This window comes from Aquarana catesbeiana, linkage group LG02 (assembly GCF_042186555.1).
Source record: "Aquarana catesbeiana isolate 2022-GZ linkage group LG02, ASM4218655v1, whole genome shotgun sequence".
Taxonomy (NCBI): domain Eukaryota; kingdom Metazoa; phylum Chordata; class Amphibia; order Anura; family Ranidae; genus Aquarana; species Aquarana catesbeiana.
Window position 1 is genome coordinate 219,575,037 of NC_133325.1, and position 23,854 is coordinate 219,598,890.

General features: G+C 43.3%; 1 protein-coding gene across 1 annotated transcript in view; it reads right to left on the reverse strand.

Moving 5' to 3' along the window:
* The window catches only part of DIAPH3 (diaphanous related formin 3), a 1,160,230-nt gene extending 1,136,919 nt beyond the window's left edge, over positions 1–23,311 (reverse strand). Inside the window, exon 1 of the mRNA XM_073614238.1 lies at positions 23,031–23,311. Within this exon, the coding sequence (XP_073470339.1) occupies positions 23,031–23,108 (78 nt within the window). The 5' untranslated portion in view covers positions 23,109–23,311. The remainder of the gene's footprint in view (positions 1–23,030) is intronic.
* Positions 23,312–23,854: the final 543 nt, after the last annotated feature.

The following is a 23,854-nucleotide window of genomic DNA, read 5'->3' on the forward strand; positions in this document are numbered from 1 at the left end:
CCCCCCGATCGCCCCCCCGATCCCCCCCCAATCACCCCCCCCCTGTCACAAACTGACACCAGCAGTTTTTTTTTTTTTTTTTTTTTTTTTCTGATTACTGCTGTGTCAGTTTGTGACAGTTACTGTGTTAGCACAGTTACTGTTACCCCCCTGTAGGTCTAGGGTACCCCCCTAACCCCCCCTAATAAAGTTTTAACCCCTTGATCACCCCCTGTCACCAGTGTCGCTAAGCGATCATTTTTCTGATCGCTGTATTAGTGTCACTGGTGACGCTAGTTAGTGAGGTAAATATTTAGGTTCGCCGTCAGCGTTTTATAGCGTCAGGGACCCCCATATGCTACCTAATAAATGTTTTAACCCCTTGATTGCCCCCTAGTTAACCCTTTCACCACTGATCACTGTATAACCGTTACGGTTGACGCTGGTTAGTTTGTTTTTTTTTTATAGTGTCAGGGCACCCGCCGTTTATTACCGAATAAAGGTTTAGCCCCCCGATCGCCCGGCGGTGATATGCGTCGCCCCAGGCAGCGTCAGATTAGCGCCAGTACCGCTAACACCCACGCACACAGCATGCGCCTCCCTTAGTGGTATAGTATCTGATCGGATCAATATCTGATCCGATCAGATCTATACTAGCGTCCCCAGCAGTTTAGGGTTCCCAAAAACGCAGTGTTAGCGGGATCAGCCCAGATACCTGCTAGCACCTGCGTTTTGCCCCTCCGCCCAGCCCACCCAAGTGCAGTATCGATCGATCACTGTCACTTACAAGGCACTAAACGCATAACTGCAGCGTTCGCAGAGTCAGGCCTGATCCCTGCGATCGCTAACAGTTTTTTTGGTAGCATTTTGGTGAACTGGCAAGCACCAGCCCCAGGCAGCGTCAGGTTAGCGCCAGTACCGCTAACACCCACGCACGCACCGTACACCTCCCTTAGTGGTATAGTATCTGATCGGATCAATATCTGATCCGATCAGATCTATACTAGCGTCCCCAGCAGTTTAGGGTTCCCAAAAACGCAGTGTTAGCGGGATCAGCCCAGATACCTGCTAGCACCTGCGTTTTGCCCCTCCGCCCGGCCCAGCCCACCCAAGTGCAGTATCGATTGATCACTGTCACTTACAAAACACTAAACGCATAACTGCAGCGTTCGCAGAGTCAGGCCTGATCCCTGCGATCGCTAACAGTTTTTTGGTAGCGTTTTGGGGAACTGGCAAGCGCCAGCGGCCTAGTACACCCCGGTCGTAGTCAAACCAGCACTGCAGTAACACGTGGTGACGTGGCGAGTCCCATAAGTGCAGTTCAAGCTGGTGAGGTGGCAAGCACAAGTAGTGTCCCGCTGCCACCAAAAAGACAAACACAGGCCCGTCGTGCCCATAATGCCCTTCCTGCTGCATTCGCCAATCCTAATTGGGAACCCACCGCTTCTGCAGCGCCCATACTTCCCCCATTCACATCCCCAACCAAATGCAGTCGGCTGCATGAGAGGCATTTTCTTTATGTCCTCCCGAGTACCCCTACCCAGCGAATCCCCCAAAAAAGATGTTGTGTCTGCAGCAAGCGCGGATATAGGAGTGACACCCGCTATTATTGTCCCTACTGTCCTGACAATCCTGGTCTTTGCATTGGTGAATGTTTTGAATGCTACCATACACTAGTTGAGTATTAGCGTAGAGTACAGCATTGCACAGACTAGGCACACTTTCACAGGGTCTCCCAAGATGCCATCGCATTTTGAGAGACCCGAACCTGGAACCGGTTACCGTTATAAAAGTTAGTTACAAAAAAAGTGTAAAAAAAAAAAAAAAAATATGAAATAAAAAAAAAATAGTTGTCGTTTTATTGTTCTCTCTCTCTATTCTCTCTCTCTATTGTTCTGCTCTTTTTTACTGTATTCTATTCTGCAATGTTTTATTGTTATTGTTATTGTTATTATGTTTTATCATGTTTGTTTTTCAGGTGTGTAATTATTTATACTTTACTGTTTACTGTGCTTTATTGTTAACCATTGTTAACCATTTTTTTGTCTTCAGGTACGCCATTCACGACTTTGAGTGGTTATACCAGAATGATGCTTGCAGGTTTAGGTATCATCTTGGTATCATTCTTTTCAGCCAGCGGTCGGCTTTCATGTAAAAGCAATCCTAGCGGCTAATTAGCCTCTAGACTGCCTTTACAAGCCGTGGGAGGGAATGCCCCCCCCCACCCCCACCGTCTTCCGTGTTTTTCTCTGGCTCTCCTGTCTCAACAGGGAACCTGAGAATGCAGCCGGTGATTCAGCCAGCTGACCATAGAGCTGATCAGAGACCAGAGTGGCTCCAAACATCTCTATGGCCTAAGAAACCGGAAGCTACGAGTATTTCATGACTTAGATTTCGCCGGATGTAAATAGCGCCATTGGGAAATTGGGGAAGCATTTTATCACACCGATCTTGGTGTGGTCAGATGCTTTGAGGGCAGAGGAGAGATCTAGGGTCTAATAGACCACAATTTTTTCAAAAAAGAGTACCTGTCACTACCTATTGCTATCATAGGGGATATTTACATTCCCCGAGATAACAATAAAAATGATTAAAAAAAAAAAATATGAAAGGAACAGTTTAAAAGTAAGATTAAAAAAGCAAAAAAATAATAAAGAAAAAAAAAAAAAAAAAAAAAAAAAAAAAGCACCCCTGTCGCCCCCTGCTCTCGCGCTAAGGCGAACGCAAGCGGCGGTCTGGCGTCATACGTAAACAGCAATTGCACCATGCATGTGAGGTATCACCGCGAAGGCCAGATCGAGTGCAGTAATTTTTCCAGTAGACCTCCTCTGTAAATCTAAAGTGGTAACCTGTAAAGGCTTTTGAAGGCTTTTAAACATGTATTTATTTTGTTGCCACTGCACGTTTGTGCGCAATTTTAAAGCATGTCATGTTTGGTATCCATGTACTCGGCCTAAGATCATCTTTTTTATTTCATCAAACATTTGGGCAATATAGTGTGTTTTAGTGCATTAAAATTTAAAAAAGTGTGTTTTTTCCCCAAAAAATGCGTTTGAAAAATCGCTGCGCAATTACTGTGTGAAAAAAAAAAAATGAAACACCCACCATTTTAATCTGTAGGGCATTTGCTTTAAAAAAAATATATAATGTTTGGGGGTTCAAAGTAATTTTTTTGCAAAAAAAAAAAACTTTTTCATGTAAACAATAAGTGTCAGAAAGGGCTTTGTCTTCAAGTGGTTAGAAAAGTAGGTGATGTGTGACATAAGCTTCTAAATGTTGTGCATAAAATGCCAGGACAGTTCAAAACCCCCCCAAATGACCCCATTTTGGAAAGTTGACACCCCAAGCTATTTGCTGAGAGGCATGTCGAGTCCATGGAATATTTTATATTGCGACACAAGTTGCGGGAAAGAGACAAATTTTTTTTTTTTTTTTGCACAAAGTTGTCACTAAATGATATATTGCTCAAACATGCCATGGGAATATGTGAAATTACACCCCAAAATACATTCTGTTGCTTCTCCTGAGTACGGGGATACCACATGTGTGAGACTTTTTGGGAGCCTAGCCGCGTACGGGACCCCGAAAACCAAGCACCGCCTTCAGGCTTTCTAAGGGCGTGAATTTTTGATTTCACTCTTCACTGCCTATCACAGTTTCGGAGGCCATGGAATGCCCAGGTGGCACAAAACCCCCCCAAATGACCCCATTTTGGAAAGTAGACACCCCAAGCTATTTGCTGAGAGGTATAGTGAGTATTTTGCAGACCTCACTTTTTGTCACAAAGTTTTGAAAATTGAAAAAAGAAAAAAAAAAATGTTTTTTCTTGTCTTTCTTCATTTTCAAAAACAAATGAGAGCTGCAAAATACTCACCATGCCTCTCAGCAAATAGCTTGGGGTGTCTACTTTCCAAAATGGGGTCATTTGGGGGGGTTTTATGCCACCTGGGCATTCCATGGCCTCCGAAACTGTGATAGGCAGTAAAGAGTGAAATCAAAAATTTTCACCCTTAGAAATCCTGAAGGCAGTGATTGGTTTTCGGGGTCCCGTACGCGGCTAGGCTCCCAAAAAGTCCCACACATGTGGTATCCCCATACTCAGGAGAAGCAGCTAAATGTATTTTGGGGTGCAATTCCACATATGCCCATGGCCTGTGTGAGCAATATATCATTTAGTGACAACTTTATGAAAAAAAAAAAAAAAAAAGTGTCACTTTCCCGCAACTTGTGTCAAAATATAAAATATTCCATGGACTCAATATGCCTCTCAGCAAATAGCTTGGGGTGTCTACTTTTCTAAAATGGGGTCATTTTGGGGGGTTTTGTGCCACCTGGGCATTCCATGGCCTCCGAAACTGTGATAGGCAGTGAAGAGTGAAAGCAAAAATTTACACCCTTAGAAATCCTGAAGGCGGTGATTGGTTTTCGGGGCCCCGTACGCGGCTAGGCTCCCAAAAAGTCCCACACATGTGGTATCCCCATACTCAGGAGAAGCAGCTGAATGTATTTTGGGGTGCAATTCCACATAGGCCCATGGCCTGTGTGAGCAATATATCATTTAGTGACAACTTTTTGTAAATATTTTTTTTTTTTTTGTCATTTTTCAATCACTTGGGACAAAAAAAATAAATATTCAATGGGTTCAACATGCCTCTCAGCAATTTCCTTGGGGTGTCTACTTTCCAAAATGGGGTCATTTGTGGGGGTTTTGTACTGCCCTGCCATTTTAGCACCTCAAGAAATGACATAGGCAGTCATAAACTAAAAGCTGTGTAAATTCCAGAAAATGTACCCTAGTTTGTAGACGCTATAACTTTTGCGCAAACCAATAAATATACGCTTATTGACATTTTTTTTACCAAAGACATGTGGCCGAATACATTTTGGCCTAAATGTATGACTAAAATTTAGTTTATTGGATTTTTTTTATAACAAAAAGTAGAAAATATAATTTTTTTTCAAAATTTTCGGTCTTTTTCCGTTTATAGCGCAAAAAATAAAAACCGCAGAGGTGATCAAATACCATCAAAAGAAAGCTCTATTTGTGGGAAGAAAAGGACGCAAATTTCGTTTGGGTACAGCATTGCATGACCGCGCAATTAGCAGTTAAAGCGACGCAGTGCCAAATTGGAAAAAGACCTCTGGTCCTTAGGCAGCATAATGGTCCGGGGCTCAAGTGGTTAAGCTTTTTGGATAGCACAGGGGAGGGTTAACACCCCTGTAATGTTTATTTTGCTGTCTGTGCCCCTGTTCAGAAGATTTCACCTCATTTTCGGTCCCTATGACAATTGGATTTTGAAAATTCTGGGTTTTTGTGGAAACAAGGATTGGTGATAAAGCTTCAGTGGGGACACCTTTTTCCCATAATAAGTCTTACAGGAGTACATTTCTCTTCCTAGGGGTAGATTTCCTCTCACTTCCTGTTGTCTCCCTCCGTTTGTAAGTAGCAGTCGTTTGTAAGTGGAATGTTTGTAACATCAAAGTAGTGCAGGAACCTTTATGTGTTCAAAGTCACATTTATGGGTTAGAAATAAGGTTAGAACCCTAACATAAGACTTTGGACACATAAATGTTCCTGCACTACTTTGATGCGACTTTGATGGGAATTTATAACTACTTTTATGCTTCTTGAATGCCAGAGAGTGAAAAGTCACACTACATGAACAGAACGGTCATACTTTATTAGCCCAAAAAAAAAAAAAAAAATGCAAAATACAAAAACGCACAACACTTGCGTTTTTTGGTGCAGATCCATTAAAGTCTATTACATGCAAAACACAACCTACTGCGGGAAATGAAGTCCCTGACCCTTTTCAAAAATGCAGCAGCTGAAAAACGCATAGATGTGAATGTGTCCCATAGGAAACTATGTTAAATGGACTGTAGTGCGTTTCTGTAAAACGCAATAAAAACACTAATAGATGTGTACCTAGCCTTAGTGCACTTTGCACTAAGTTTGCTATGCACTGTGTTTTTTTCCTTTCCCCTCTGAGGTTATCTTATTTAACATTCTGTTAAAACTTTGTGCATTAGTACTGCATGGTCCTTGAAGAAGGCGATACACCCCGAATGCTTGTCGGGCAAATCTGAGTGTTAATGCAAAGAAGAAAAAAAAAGTATCACGGACAGTACTCAGTTTTTTTTTTCTGTAGTCACCCAAAACTGGCACACGAAAAAATGCCAGGAGATGTGATCTTCAGAAAGTCTCCTTTCCTTACTGCAGAAGTCCACCTCGTGCCTGAAAGCCCCTGCTCTAAACAATGCAATAAGGATTGGTTCACATTTGTGCAGGTGGCTGTGGGTACGAGAATTGCACCTGTTCCCCCCCAACCACCCACAGCCAAAGCACACTGGTCTTTTACAGACACGTAGAGCAACCGTTAACTCTTAACGGCACCCCCATGCATCCAAACATGCAGTGCACTTATGAGTAGAGGAAATCGCATGGTGCTTTTCCCAATGGCTGCAGTTTAAAAAAAGGTGCAGATAACTTTTTCCTGCATTTCAGAAGCCCATTAAAGTGAATAGGCTGCTGCGCTTGTGCAATTGCAGGTTTGCGCCAACCATTCAAGCGAATACAAAAACGTGGACAAATTTGTTAAATACCATTGCAGGTCAATGAAAACAATGCTTTGTTCCACCTGAAAAGTGATGTCTTATAAGGCCTAATTCACACCTATTCAGGTTGCAGTTTGCATATTGCAGGTGCATTTTGTGTTTTTCAATACATGCTTTTGATCCATTGAAGTCTATGGAACCAAAAACAAGTCCCTGGCCCTTTCCATAAAATGCATAGATGTGAACTACATCCATAGGAAACCATGTTAAATGTGTGCGTTTCTGCAAAATAGAAAATGCACCAAAAAAAAAAAAAAAATGCATAGGTGTGAACCAGGCCAAAAAACAACCATATTATACCTGCATGCCTTTGGTAAGTCATCTAGGAAAGCAAAGAGTGAAAAGAGATAAAAAAAATAATGCTTTTTATACAGATATAATGCTGGACAGATTTGAATAAGAGAAAAGAGTGAAATAGAATTTGGAGGTGCCAACAAAAATTTTGTACTGTGAAATATTATGTTCTATTTTTAAGCCTTCCCTCACCTCCTGAAAAAAAGCAGGGAACTCCTGCAAAATGCGTGGAGATAAAAGCAAAACTGCCTACCCACTGAAGACACCTCAGTTGTTATTTGTCTAATATATTGTAAATTATTTACCTGATGTGTTAGGTGTCTGCTATTCTGTGGGAGGGTCCCGAGGGAGGACTGTTTTCCTGCCTTCGTCTTTTATGAACGTTTGAATGTTTCTTTTTACACTTATTTGGAACAATACTGTAAAATATATAGATTATATTTAAGAGCTTTTGTTGGCACCTCAAGGTCCATCTCCCTCTTTTCTCAATACGATATAGGAGGTTGGTGCCTTTTGGCAATATTTGACCTTTTATAAACTATAATGCTGGACAGATTTGTTGGTACCCATAGAAAATATTATAACTGTCTCGTAGTGACATGTCAACTGTTTTCTGTAATAAATATATTGTTGTTCTATTTGAATGGATAAAAGTAGTCAATCTGCTGTTTGGTATCATCATGTGCACCACACTCAACATGGACCAGAAAAGGCCAATAAGAGTTGTCTGGAGGTAGGAAAATGATGAAAATCAGCATGTCAAAGGTAAAGGCTATAAGACCATCTACAAGCAGCTTGATGCTCCTGTGGCTACAGTTACAAACATTAAGAGGTTTAAAAGGTTCATGGTAGTGTAACCAACCCCCTGGACATGGCTGAAAGAGAATTGACCCCAGACTGAACAGAAGCATAGTGTAAATGGAAAACAAAGCATCAAGGAAAACGTCCAAAGAGGTACTAATTTTAAAAGGAGGTTAAGTCTGAGCAAAAAAATAAATGAATAGTCAGCAGCTACAAATCCTGTAGCTGCTGACTTTTAATATAAGGACACTTACCTGTCCAGGGATCCAGCGCCATCCTCACCCAGGCTTTGTGAATGGTCCTGCAGTCTTCTGGGACCTGCATCATCTCCCAGAAGATGGAGGGGAGGGAGAGGGGAAAGATAACTTCCACTTGGATTGCCTCAGTGATCTGAGCAGAAGTGGGAGCAGATGCCTGTCAAAACTAGGTATTCGCTCCCCCCCTCCCAAAAAAAAAAAAAAAAAAAACCACGCACACACCAAATATGAGAGAGGAGGGGGAAGAACGACAAAGCCTTTTGGGTGGAGTTATGCTTTAACTCCAAAGTCAAGGAGAATCAGTGTCCGATCTTACCATCCATCTTTTGTGGAGGAATCTATTGTTACATAGTTACAAACATAGTTACATAGTAGGTGAGGTTGAAAAAAAAAAAAAAAAAAGACAGAAGTCCAACCTATGTGTGTGATTATATGTCAGTATTACATTGTATATCCCTGTATGTTGTTGTCATTCAGGTGCTTATTTCTAATAGTTTTTTTAAACTATCGATGCCCCCCCCCCCCACCCGCTGATGCCCCCACATCCTTGCTGCTCTTACAGTAAAGAACCCTCTACGCAGTTTAAGGTTAAACCTCTTTTCTTCTAATTTGTGGCCACGTGAGTTGCCATGTGTCTTGTTAAACCACCTTCCGCGAAAAAGTTTTATCCCTATTGTGGGGTCACCAGTACGGTATTTGTATATTGAAATCATATCCCCTCTCAAGCGTCTCTTCTCCAGAGAGAATAAGTTCAGTGCTTGCAACCTTTCCTCATAACTAATATCTTCCAGACCCTTTATTAGCTTTGTTGCCTTTCTTTGTACTCGCTCCATTTCCAGTACATCCTTCCTGAGGACTGGTGCCCAGAACTGGACAGCATACTCTAGGTGCGGCCGGACCAGAGTCTTGTAGAGTGGGAGAATTATCATTTTATCTCTGGAGTTGATCCCCTTTTTAATGCATGCCAATATTCTGTTTGCTTTGTTAGCAGCAGCTTGGCATTGCATGCCATTGCTGAGCCTATCATCTACTAGGACCCCCAGGTCCTTTTCCATCCTAGATTCCCCCAGAGGTTCTCCCCCCAGTGTATAGATAGATTACATTCATATTCTTGCCACCCAAATGCATTATTTTAATTATTTTCACATTAAACCTCATTTGCCATGTAGTCGCCCACCCCAGTAACTTGCTCAGATCTTTTTGTAAGGTTTCCACGTCCTGCGGAGAAGTTATTGCCCTGCTTAGCTATAGAACTGAAGGAAAAACAAGAAGGTCTGATTGAAATTTGCTAAAATGCATACTGTATTAAGAAGCCACAATTCTTTCTGAGAGAATGGCCTTTGGACAGTTGCGACAAAACTGGCACTTTTTAGCAAGTCAAATCAGCTCTTTGTTCACATACAAGGAAAAGCTGTTAAAGAAACGAGCACCATACCAACTGTGAAACACGGAGGAGGGCTTGGCTATGTTTTGTGGATGCTTTGCTGTGTCTGGCACAGGGCACCTTGAATCAGTGCAGGGCACAAAGAAATCTCAAGATAGTCAAGGAGTTTAGCAATGAAATGCACTGCTGTTCGGAACGGCTCTGTCCCGGTTGCAGGTCATATGTCCTTAGTCAGCTAACGGCCAAAAAACACACCGCTGCAAGCATGCAAAGAACGAGCAATGGACTATTCTGCATCCTACTAAACCTTTATGAAATGAGCTGAAACATGCAGTCCAACAAATTTGTCCATGTCTGTAGGACAGTATCACTTCTATGTGCTAAAAGGGTTGGTAGCGCTTTAATTCTGCAGCAAAAAACTTTGTCTGCTGTCATTATTCTTAAAAAAAAAATAATAGGTTAAATGGCAGGAGTGTATGTGGAAATTAATTCCCTCAGTAATGCTCAGGCAGTTCTCAGGCAGGGGCTTAAGTTGACCAAGTAAACAAAGAGTAGATTACCCACTGCTTATCTATTTCACACAGCCCTGCATAGACATTTGTTACTAAACGCTATAAGAAACCTTATTAAAGATAATTGCATTTAAGTGAGATGCTGCAATTGCCACACAGCAGTATTCCATAAGCAAGTTATAAGAGGTGTTAATTTGTAATAAACATAAAAAAGCAATTTTAAATTCAATTTATTTAGCAATGAATAAAGATAATTCAATCACTGCATATAATTTTTTACTTCCAAAATAAGATAGATTGTGACCTTGCAGGCTAAAAAGATTATTTTATGGGTAGCGGCTTTCATAATGTATATATACAGTTTGTAAACAACCCTAATTTTGTATGTAACAGAACGCTGCTAAATATTATTTACATCGAAATTGACCATATAACATAACCCTGGAGCAATAACAGAAAATAACTACTCATTCCTGTAGAAACAAAAAACCCGTTGTTCATTGGATAACTATGGTCTTCTTGGAAATCTGTAAAAAAAAAAAAAAAAAACAAAAACACTCTGTAGGCTGCCACCACTGAGCCCTGAAAATTTGCTGCATGCTCGCTCCAGGTCTGCGAATCAAAATATTTTAGGCCAGATGTGGCCAGGCAACAAGTATTTTCAGGAGGCCAGCAATGGATAAGTTGGCTTTTACTTAACCACTTCCAGACACTTTTCCCCCTTCCTGCCCAAGACAATTTTTAGCTTTTAGCGCTGTCGCACTTTGAATGACAATTGCGCGGTCATGCAACATTGTACCCAATTATCATCATTTTGTTCCCACAAATAGAGCTTTCTTTTGGTGGTACTTGATCACTGCTGGGGTTTTTATTTTTTGCGCAACAAATAAAAAAAAGACCGAAAATGTTGAAAAAAAAAAAGTTTGTTTACGTAATAAAATTTTGCAAATAAGTAGGTAATAAGTAGGTTTTAGTAAATTTTGTAAATAAGTCAGCGGCTCTTTACCGAGATCGGTGTAGCGGTGTGTCAGACTGACACGCCGCACCACCGATCGCCGCGCTTAACCTGCTGGACGTCATATGACGCCCAGTCAGGATAACTGAACCACCGCCCAGCCGTCATTTTGCTATAGGCCGGGTGTGAAGTGGTTAAAGTGATTGGCAGAAGGTTTTTTTTATCTTAATGCATTCTATACATTAAGAGAAAAAGCCTTCTGTGTGCAGCAGCCCCTCTAAGGCCTCATGCATGTTTTTTGCAATAGCGTTTTTTTAGCGTTTTTTTTTTCAATGGGATCAAAAACGTTAAGGCTTCATGCACACTGGAAATTTTTGGACGTTTTTACAGCTGCTGTTTATGGCTTCACACATTTTTTTATACAGTCACTAAACTTCCCATCATGTCATCCTATGTGTCTATGCACACATAGTCTGTTATCAACTGTTTTTGGCTGGGGCATTTTTGTAGCCGGTCTCCTTCCTCCATACGAAATGGCACTTTTTTGGGGGTGGGGGGGGGGGGGGGGGGGGGTAGTACAGGTAACCATTACCACTTCTGTTTGGATCACCTAGGCGATCTGAGTTTAAGTTCTCTTGCCCTCCCTCCCCGCAGCCTTCTGGGATACATCACTTATATAGTCAGGTCCATAAATATTGGAACATCTACGTAATTCTTATCTTTTTGGCTCTATACACCACCACAATGGATCTGAAATGAAACGAACAAGATGTGCTTTAACTGCAGACTTTCAGCTTTAATTTGAGGGTATTTACATCCAAATCAGGTGAACGGTGTAGGAATTGCAACAGTTTGTATATGTGCCTCCCACTTTTTAAAAGGGACCAAAAGTAATGGGACAGATTAACAATCATCCATCAAACTTTCACTTTTTAATACTTGGTTGCAAATCCTTTGCAGTCAATTACAGCCTGAAGTCTGGAACACATAGACATCACCAGACGCTGGGTTTCATCCCTGGTGATGCTCTGCCAGGCCTCTACTGCAACTGTCTTCAGTTTCTGCTTGTTCTTGGGGCATTTTCCCTTCAGGTTTGTCTTCAGCAAGTGAAATGCATGCTCAATTGGATTCAGGGCAGGTGATTGACTTGGCCATTGCAAAACATTCCACTTCTTTTCCTTAAAAAACTCTTCGGTTGCTTTCGCAGTATGCTTCGGGTCATTGTCCATCTGCACTGTGAAGCGCCGTCCAATGAGTTCTGAAGCATTTTGCTGAATATGAGCAGATAATATTGCCCGAAACACTTCAGAATTCATCCTGCTGCTGTTGTCAGCAGTCACATCATCAATAAATACAAGAGAACCAGTTCCATTGTCAGCCATACATGCCCATGCCATGACACTACCACCACCATGCTTCACTGATGAGGTGGTATGCTTTGGATCATGAGCAGTTCCTTTCCTTGTCCATACTCTTCTCTTCCCATCACTCTGGTACAAGTAGATCTTGGTCTCATCTGTCCATAGGATGTTGTTACAGAACTGTGAAGGCTTTTTTAGATGTTGTTTGGCAAACTCTAATCTGGCCTTCCTGTTTTTGAGGCTCACCAATGGTTTACATCTTGTGGTGAACCCTCTGTATTCACTCTGGGGAAGTCTTCTATTGATTGTTGACTTTGACACACATACACCTACCTCCTGGAGTGTTCTTGATCTGGCCAACTGTTGTGAAGAGTGTTTTCTTAACCAGGGAAAGAATTCTTTGGTCATCCACCACAGTTTTTTTCCGTGGTCTTTTCCCGGTCTTTTGGTGTTGCTGAGCTCACCGGTGCATTCTTTCTTTTTAAGGATGTTCCAAACACTTGATTTGGCCACACCTAATGTTTTTTGCTATCTCTCTGATGGGTTTGTTTTGTTTTTTCAGCCTAATGATGGCTTGCTTCACTGATAGTTACAGCTCTTTGGATCTCATATTGAGAGTTGACAGCAACAGATTCCAAATGCAAATAGCACACTTGAAATGAACTCTGGACCTTTTATCTGCTCCTTGTAAATGGGATAATGAGGGAATAACACACACCTGGCCATGGAACAGCTGAGCAGCCAATTGTCCCATTACTTTTGGTCCCTTAAAAAGTGGGAGGCACATATACAAACTGTTGTAATTGAACACCATTCACCCGATTTGGATGTAAATACCCTCAAATTAAAGCTGAAAGTCTGCAGTGTGTGTATATATATATATATATATATATATATATATATATATATATATATATATATATATATATATATATATATATATATATATATATATATATATATATATATATGCCGATTTTTTTTTTTTGCATATTTCTCACACTTAAATGGCCCTATGTGAAAAAGTAATTGCTCCCTCCCATGCTGAATCATGAATGAACTGTGATTAACCACAAATTTTTGGAAAGCTGAGGTAAATTTAACTTGCCACACCCAGGCCTGATTACTGCCAGACCCAATGAATCAAGAAATCACATAAATAGAAGCTGTCTGACAAAGTGAAGCACGCTAACAGATCACAAAAAGCCACACATCATGCCACAATCTAAAAAAATTCAAGAACAGATTAGAAACAAAAGTAATGTACATGTATCGGTCTAGGAAGGTTTTTAAAGTCATTACTAAGGCTTTGGAACGCCAGTGAACCATGGGGAGAGCCATTATCCACAAATGGAGATAACTTGGAACAGTGGTGAACCTTCCCAGGAGTGTCGCCGGCCTACAAAAATTACTCCAAGAGCTAGGGCTGGGGAAAAAAAATCGATTTAAATCTTGAATCGAGTCGAGAGGTCAAATCGATTCAAAATTTAAGCAAATCGATTTTTCTAGAATTTTTTTTTTCTCCACGCTGGTCCTGAGGAGCTGCGGGCAGGAGTTTTTAGGTGAGGCTGCGGCTTCGGGCTAGTCCGCGAGGCCGGAAGCCGCGGACTAGGCAGAAACCACGGCCTCGCCTAAAAACTCCTGCCCGCAGCTCTTCAGGACCGGCGCGGTGTCCAAAAAAAACAAAAAAATCTCGATTCGAATCGTGAATCAAGTTTTTTTTAAGAAAATCGCAGATTTTTTGTGGAAAATCTCCCAGCCCTACCAAGAGCATGACGATGACTCATCCAGGAGGTCACCCAGAACAGCATCTAAAGAATGCAGGCCTTACTTGCTTCAGGTAAGATCAGTGTTCATGATTCAACAATAAGAGACTGGGCAAAATTAGCATTCATGGGAGAGTTCCAAGGTCAAAGGCACTGCTGACCAGGGTGGATTTGATTTAAATCACTAGTAAAAAAAAAAAGCTTGATTTAAATTAACTCAATTTAAATCATAATTTTTAAAGATCAACTGTCATCTCTGTCCCACAGCGGCTCCTCCCTGCTGTTGACTCACCGACAGTCCCATTCACTTTAAATGTGACACAACAAGGTGAGGGACGTGGTGGCAGCAGGTGAGTGGATGCCCACTAACAGGCGCTGCCATGATGGATCTGAAATGAAAGGTGCTCTTTAAATGTAAGATTTATTCCTACTGGTAGTTGGAATCTTTAATATTTGCAAACAAAACAAAGGTTTCCTATTTAGAATAATAAGCTGTCAGGTTAGTAAAACAGCAATATCAGAACTGATTCAATCATACATTTTGTAGAGTACATAGATTTGCAAAACAATAGGATAAAGGAATATTTCTGAAGGTTTATCTCATGGTTACTGTGAAATTGTGTGAATGCATCAATGCAGTGCATGTCATCTCAGCTTGCAGTGCTTGGATTCATTGAATGAGTTTACCAAAAATTTAAATATTGCAGAGTATACAGCCTCCTGCTACATAACCAAGCTCCATTTCATTTAAAATTAAAAAAAAATCCATTTTAATCGCTTCAGCCCCGGAAGATTTAACCCCCTTCCTGACCAGAGCAATTTTTGCGATTCAGCACTGCGTAGCTTTAACTGACAATTGTGCGATGTTGCGCCAAAACAAAATTGACGTCCTTTTTTTCCCACAAATAGAGCTTTCTTTTGGTGGTATTTGATCACATCTGCATTTATTTTTTGCGCTATAAACAAAAAATGTTTTACTTTTTGCTATAATAAATATCCCTTGACAAAGATGTGCAATGTGAGTGAACAGCATTACATTCCTCCTCCTGCTTCCCTTGTGGCCACGGATCTCAGTTCCACTTGCTTGCAGAAATACTAGCCCGCCTGCCTGCCTCCAGCCACATCTGGCTGTTCTTCCTCCCAGTCCCGCCTGACTGGAACAATTCCATGGAGATTACCCAGGGCAAGGACAAAGAATATGCCCACTGCTGCCTTCAGAGAGCACTGTTACAGCCGTTGTGTTGTCCCTGCTCAGTACCGATCTCTACTCACTGTCTTTGCTTTGTCCCCCTGCCGCTCCTGAAGGTTCTCCTCCAAATGCTTCCTGTGGTGGGATCCTTCTAGGGCACCAGCCTGAGGGATCACCCCTCCCCGGCAGGGTTTTCCCTCAGGGCCACCAACAGCCTCTCCTCAGCACCACATCTCTGTCTTCCACCCGACTCCGCGACTAGAATGGCCCATGTCTATTTATGGGGTTTTCTCTGCCCCCTGCCAGCCCACATCTGAGGATTGGCCAAGGCCTAATAAATATTCATGGCCGCTCCTCCTATCTCCGTCCTCTAGTTCTAGTAGGTTCTCCAACCTTCCACACATCATGGGGAGGCACCAGAGAGCTGCCAAGGTGAGTCACTCAGCCCTGAACTCTAGTGAGCCCTGACCCAATTAAGACTCTCAGGCTTAAAAAAAAAAAAAAAAGAGTCAGGTAAATTTTCCTACACTGCCACTATTAGGAGCACACACTAGAGGGGGGGCTACATACACACACACACACACATATATATATATATTATAGCTGCACGATTCCGGCTAAGATGAGAATCACAATTTATTTGCTTAGAAGATTACGATTCTCGCGGCCTAACGTCATCTTTCACATTATAGAGAAAAAAATTGGGCAAATTTTACGGTCTAGTTTTTTTTTTTTTTTTTTTTTATTGAAGTGTATTTTTTCCCAAAAAATTGCATTTGAAAGACCGCTGCTCAAATTCAGTGTGACATAAAATATTGCAACAACCGCCATTTTATTCTCTAGGGTCTCTGCTAAAAAAAAAAAAAAAAAAAAAAAAAAAAAAAACACACGATATAATGTTTGGAGGTTTTAAGTAATTTTCTAGCAAAAAATACTGATTTTAACTTGTAAGCAACAAGTGTCAGAAAAAGGTTTAATCTTTAAGTGGTTAAACTGTCCTCATTTACAGACCAAAGTTCATCCCTTTGAGCTCTAAAGGAATGAAATGTTACAATATTTACAGTTAGCTTCCAGCCCTGACAATTTTGTTTTGACAGGTGAGCAGAGAACTCTCTGCACTTGTTACATGAATGAATCGGGGTATTGCTGCATAGAGATCGTGAGGGGGAGTTGAATCTAGATCGTGATTTTTACAAACCGATTTACAACAGAATGTGGATGCATGGTTGTATGCAAGGAATTATTACAAATGGGCATTTATTTCCTTGTTCAAACTGTTTATTAACATACAGAGTACAATACACTCCTGGGGCAAATATCACAGCATGGTCGATATAAGATAAGGGCATCACAATCAATTGGGCATGTCTGAGGAATTCTGAACCTGAAGAGAATAAATTTGCCAGTAAAGATTCTCATATAACAAACATTTCCATGCAGTAGCCCGACAAACCGAACAGGATATTCCAACACTCTAGGCTTTCCAATTCAAATGTATTTTTTTTTTTTGCAGAAAGGAATGCAAAATATATTCATCTGTAAAGCTTGTAGCTATAAATAGAAGGGACACGCGTCTAAATAAATCAGTACTGCACTTCCACACCTGTTCTTAATGTTTAACAAAGACAGAGCTAAATTCAGCAGATTACATGGATGTACATTATACAAGCAGCTGTCTTGCTAGTAATATGCCAGAAATGATCAACTTTCTATAAGAATTATCAAAGCCCCAAGGGAAGCATTTCTTCCAAAGCTACCTTGAGGTGATACTTCCTCACTATATTCAGCTCAATTTAGTTTCAGCGTTTAAAGTGATACTAAACAAAGAAGTGTTAATTGCCATATAGGATTTATGTTAAGGAATTATATCATGCTACTGGATTTTGTTTTCTTTAACCACTTTAAGACTGGGCCTATTTTTCAAACTTGTTGTTTACAAGTTAAAAATCTTTTTTTTTTTTTTTTTTGCTAGAAAATAACTTAGAACCCCCAAACATTATATTTTTTTTCTAACACCCTAGAGAATAAAGTGGTGGTCGTTGCAATACTTTGTCACACCGTATTTTCGCAGCGGTCTTACAAGCACACTTTCTTTTTAGAAAAAAAAAAAATCGCTTTTTTGTATTAAAAAAAGACAACGGTAAAGTTAGCTCAATTTTTTTTTTTATCTTGTGAAAGATGATGTTACGCCGAGTAAATTGATACCAAACATGTTGCGTTTCAAAATTGCACCGGCTCGTGGAATGGCAACAAACTTTTACCCTTAAAAATCTCCATATGCAACGTTTAAAAAATTCTACAGGTTGCTTAATTTGAGTTACAGAGGAGGTCTAGGGCTAGAATTATTGCTCTCGCTCTAACGATCGAGGTGATACCTCACATGTGGTTTGAACGCCGTTTTCATATGCGGGCGCTGCTCACGTATGCATTCGTTTCTACACGCAAGCTCAGCAGGATGGGGCGCGTTTAAAAAATGTTTTTCTTTACCTTTTATTTTTACACTGTTCTTTTAAAAAAAAAAAAATTGTGGTAATTTTATTCCTATTACAAGGAATGTAAACATCCCTTGTGATAGAAAAAAGCATGACAGGACCTCTTAAATATGTGATCTGAGATCAAAAAGACCTCAGATCTCATATTTACACTAAAATACAATTAAAAAAAAAATCTTGCTTTAAGAGCTATGGGCTGAAGTGACGTTCTGTCGTCGCTTCCACCCTGTACTGGTATGGTGCCCATCCTCCCCTCACTCAGCTTTATACCACAGAAAACACAGGATCAGATCACCCCTGCCCCTACCGACAGCTTCGGTAAGTGGCCGGGGGGGCGCTTTACCACTAACGGATGACGCTTTCAGTGTAAAAGCAGCCTTATTGTCCTCTGAAAAACATTCAACCACAAATCACTTTTTTGAGGGCAGTAAACACTGTCACCAATGTGTAAGGGCCCAAACAGAGTCAAGAATTATAAGGAGGTATCGCTCTGTATTGAAAAAAGGAAAAAAGTGAGCAGCGGGAAAAGCACGTACTTACCAAACCCATGGAATCTAGTGCTGACTTCTGAGAAGCCAAAAGTGGATTAACCACTTCAATAACAGGCACTTACACACCTTCCTGCCCAGGACAATTTTCAGCTTTCAGCGCTGTCACACTTTGAATGACAATTGCGTGGTCATACAACACTGTACTAAAAGTAAATTTTTATAATTTTCTTCCCACAAATAGAGCTTTCTTTAGGTGGTATTTGATCACCTCTGCGGTTTTTATTTTTTGCTAAACAAACTAAAAAAGACCGAAATTTTTGAAAAAAAAAAAAAGATTTTTTTTTAGTTTCTGTCATAAAATTTTGTTTTCCCCTTCACTGATGAGCACTGATGATTGGCACTGATATGTAGAATCGATGGGCACTGATATGCAGCACTGATGGGCACCGACAGGCAGCTGGGATGGGCACTGACAGGTGGCACTGATGATGAGGTACTGATAAGTACTGACAGGTGTTACTGCTGGGCAGCGATTGGCACTGTGTGGGGCACTGGCAGAATTTATTGTTTTTACATTGCTGGGCACTGGTTGGCAGGTGATTTGTACATTTGAGGGGGCTTTGCTGATAATCAATGTGCTGATCATCAGCACAGACCCCCCCCCCCTCTGACAGGGAAAGCCGCCGATCGGCTCTCCCTGTCAGCGTGAACCGAGGAATGCCGTTTACCGGAACTTCCTGGTTCACGCGATGATCAGCTGTGATTGGTCACAGCTGATCACATGGTAAGAAGCCTCTGACAGAGGCTTCTTATTACGATCAGAGATGCAGGGTGTCAGACTGACACGCCATACTCGCGATCGCCACGCTGCACGCACCCACGGGCACGCGCCAGCATGTTTTCCTGCTGGACGTCATATGACGCCCAGTCAGGATGACAGAACCACTTCCCGGCCGTCATTCTGCATACGGCGGGCGGGAAGTGATTTATGGATTCTCTGCATTAAGGTAAAAAACAATCTGTGCATAGGATCACCCAGCCCCCACCCCCCCCTAAATACTTACATGACCTTGATCTCAATCTAGCTTTTAACCTGAGATCTAGCTCTCTGCTCTCTCTCTCCTCACAGGACAGAGAGGCAGCAGTGGGAGCCACTGGCTCCTGCTGCTGTCAATCGCATCCTGTTAGGAGTGAGCAGGGGGCGGGGCTGAGTGTGTCCATCAGCTTGGAATTGAGCCCACATGTGTGCCCCCATAGCAGGAGGCTTGCTGTGGGGGCACTTGACAGGGGGGAGGCGCCAGAAGTGGCCCAGAAGATGATTGGAGCTGCGCTATGCAACACCATTTCACAGAGCAGGTAAGTATAACATGTTTATTAGAAAAAAAAATGATGTTTACAATAATTTTAAAGCACTAAACTTTTTATTTCATTTTTGGATAGACTGGGAAAAGGACCAAAACTCTGTAAAGTTCTATAGCCGTCTTTAATCCAGCTGGGGAGATTCCTCCTTTCTATTTGTCTGGGACAGACATAATACATAAAATTGTATGTATCTACACTCCTACACCTACATACAAAGCCACACTCCTGGCAAAAGCTACGCTTCCACCACACCTCCCACCATCCTAAGCCCTAATCCATCTTACCAAGCTTTATCCTTTTACCTGGGACTGTTCTGGGAGTGGGGACCACTAAAGTGGTTCTAAAGTCAGGACATATTTTTCTTAACACATTTCCTGCATTAAGTAAAAAAAAAAAAAAAAAAAAAAAGCCCCAGTAGTTGTACTGCCCTACTAAATACTTACCAGACTCCTCTCTCAATCAGCGCTGTGCCTGTCTGCAGCTCTGCTCTCCTCTCTTCCCACAGGACACAGAGGCAGCTGTCAATCAAATCCTGTAAAGAGGGAACGGAGGGCGGAGCTAAACCGCACTGTGTGTGTCCATATATGTACACAGCCTTGCTTGGGGGTGTGCCTGCACGAGTGCCCCCATAGTAGCTGGCTGACTGATGTGTTTACATGGTGCTTTGTGTCAAGGAAGCCATCTGATTATGAATGGTCTGTGTTGGCCAGTACCACAATACATAGTGTATGTACAAAGTGTGGTGCACTGTATATGTACGGTTCAAGATGTGGAATTGAAAATGGATGGCAATGCGACAAACTGTGCAATGTACTGCACCCAACTACAACCCACGGCTGTGCACACTCATCCTGATCTGTCTGCCTATTACTCATACCTTCAGGAATCCCTATCTACATCACAGCACAAGGGTTCTGATTTCTGGGAGGACAGAAGGAGGGAGATCTGCTCTCCCCAGAAAAAGAATCTTGTGATCATCTTCTACCAATCACAGACTCAGGAAGACACATGGGAGAAGTGTACGATGTGATTGGAAGGTACGCCCTCCACATACAAAACAACAACAATCAGCTTCATAAACACAAACATTTATCAACAAAACTGTAATGTCTGCAACATGGCCACCATCAGGGAAGTATGGAGACAGCGACAGGACCGAGCCTTACATCTACGATATTATCACACCAGCAACATAAAGCACAGCTCTATCTTTATTCTATTCTGTTTTAACATCATAGCTGAATAAAGTTATCACGAATGGCGACTATGAGGAGTCCACACACCTCTATACCTGGGGAGCTGACAGTCCCCGACAGGACACAGACAGGAGAGGCGACAGTCCCCGACAGGACACAGACAGGAGAGGCGACAGTCCCCGACAGGACACAGACAGGAGAGGCGACAGTCCCCGACAGGACACAGACAGGAGAGGCGACAGTCCCCGACAGGACACAGACAGGAGAGGCGACAGTCCCCGACAGGAGAGGCGACAGTCCCCGACAGGAGAGGCGACAGTCCCCGACAGGAGAGGCGACAGTCCCCGACAGGAGAGGCGACAGTCCCCGACAGGAGAGGCGACAGTCCCCGACAGGAGAGGCGACAGTCCCCGACAGGAGAGGCGACAGTCCCCGACAGGAGAGGCGACAGTCCCCGACAGGACACAGACAGGAGAGGCGACAGTCCCCGACAGGACACAGACAGGAGAGTTAGCGATCCCTGATCAGACACAGACTGTACAGATAGGAGCAGTCATAAGACATTTTGGGGCCCCTTACACCATTTTAGGGGGCGCGCCCCCTGGGCCTGACCACCAACATCCCCCAGGGCCGTCCCACAGAATCCACCCACCGAGCTCTTCAGTGCACCCACTTTTATTTTAACACTCTTACAACTTATTATACGAAAATGAATCCAATCCAGCAAAGAGAGCCCCATATATTCAGCAAAAAGAGACATCCCCATATATTTACCAAAGACAAATCACAATATAGCAAAGAGAAGGCCCAAGCCAGCAAAGAGACATCCCCAAAGACACATCCCAATCCAGCAGAGACATCCCCATATATCCAGCAAAGAGAAGACAGCCTCCGATCGCGCACAGTCAGTACAAGTGACAGCCTCCGATCGCGCACAGTCAGTACAAGTGACAGCCTCCGATCGCGCACAGTCAGTACAAGTGACAGCCTCCGATCGCGCACAGTCAGTACAAGTGACAGCCTCCGATCGCGCACAGTCAGTACAGGTGACAGCCTCCGATCGCGCACAGTCAGTACAGGTGACAGCCTCCGATCGCGCACAGTCAGTACAGGTGATAGCCACCGATCGCGCACAGTCAGTACAGGTGACAGCCACCGATCGCGCACAGTCAGTACAGGTGACAGCCACCAATCGCGCACAGTCAGTACAGGTGACAGCCACCAATCGCGCACAGTCAGTACAGGTGACAGCCACCAATCGCGCACAGTCAGTACAGGTGACAGCCACCGATCGCGCACAGTCAGTACAGGTGACAGCCACCGATCGCGCACAGTCAGTACAGGTGACAGCCACCGATCGCGCACAGTCAGTACAGGTGACAGCCACCGATCGCGCACAGTCAGTACAGGTGACAGCCTCCGATCGCGCACAGTCAGTACAGGTGACAGCCTCCGATCGCGCACAGTCAGTACAGGTGACAGCCTCCGATCGCGCACAGTCAGTACAGGTGACAGCCTCCGATCGCGCACAGTCAGTAGACTCCAAATGACAGGAGAGGTGACAGTCCCTGAGATGAGGTGACAGAAGAGGTGACAGTCCCTGAGATGAGGTGACAGAAGAGGTGACAGTCCCTGAGATGAGGTGACAGAAGAGGTGACAGTCCCTGAGATGAGGTGACAGAAGAGGTGACAGTCCCTGAGATGAGGTGACAGAAGAGGTGACAGTCCCTGAGATGAGGTGACAGGAGAGGTGACAGTCCCTGAGATGAGGTGACAGGAGAGGTGACAGTCCCTGAGATGAGGTGACAGGAGAGGTGACAGTCCCTGAGATGAGGTGACAGTCCCTGAGATGAGGTGACAGGAGAGGTGACAGTCCCTGAGATGAGGTGACAGGAGAGGTGACAGTCCCTGAGATGAGGTGACAGTCCCTGAGATGAGGTGACAGTCCCTGAGATGAGGTGACAGTCCCTGAGATGGGGTGACAGGAGAGGTGACAGTCCCTGAGATGAGGTGACAGGAGAGGTGACAGTCCCTGAGATGAGGTGACAGGAGAGGTGACAGTCCCTGAGATGAGGTGACAGTCCCTGAGATGAGGTGACAGTCCCTGAGATGGGGTGACAGTCCCTGAGATGGGGTGACAGGAGAGGTGACAGTCCCTGAGATGATATAGTTAGAGTCCTGTGGAAGAAGAGGGGAAAGTCCCTGACAGAATGTAGACCTGAATGATGAGAGAGGTAATAGTACCAGACAGGAAAGGTGACAGTCCCTGAGATGATATGACCAGCATACATCTATGACAGGAGGTGACAGTCCCCCCGGCCCCATAGGAGGTGTACACGTTGTCACACACACACAGTGTCCCCGGATACTCACAAACTTGGAGAACTTCCTGTCCCCATCCTCTGCGGACGGCTCGGGGTAGGCCGGGACGGCTCGGGGTTTGCGGCTCATGGTGTGGCGGTATGTGAAGAAGGGAAAGGGATGTGAGTCGGGGATGGATGGACGTCACCTGAGGATTAGTAGAAATCCGATTAGGACTGTGAGGTGGAAGGGAGGTGATCCACTTATGTCTGAATCCGATCTCATAGACAGCACTACGAGCCGGCCACTCACTTCAATCTACCGCCAGGCTCAATGTTCCCGCCAGTCCAACCACACCCACTACCTCTCACTTAGCCAATAGGATAGTGCCGTGGCTCTGCCTTGCACAGCAGTCAGCCACTCCCAGAGTCCCTGGCACCCTATGACATGTACGATACGCCGGACTCAGGCGGCCATCTTTGTAGCTGGCACAGACCTTTGGGCTCTGTTTTCTCTGTCTTCTGCTCTGGGATCGTTCATAATGATAGTGATCACTTTTTGCTCCTGGCTTTCCTTTCTTCATTCAGCCTGAGCCCTCTGTGTCTCATTGCTCCTCAGGCGTTCTTCTTTTTTTGTCTCATGTGTAGACTTTTATAAAAAAAGTTGGAATACAGGAAACCTAAAGATTCACCTTAGGGGCTAATTCACAGTGTGATAACAGGCATCATACTGCATTGTAAAACATGCAGAGCCTCAGAAATCATGGGGCCCTGTACAGCCTACCTGACGGCCCCCTTTTAACCACTTCTAGACCGAGACTCTTTTTGAGATCTGTTTACAAGTTAAAATCAGATTTTTTTTTGGCTAGAAAATTGCTTAGAACCCCCAAACATTAT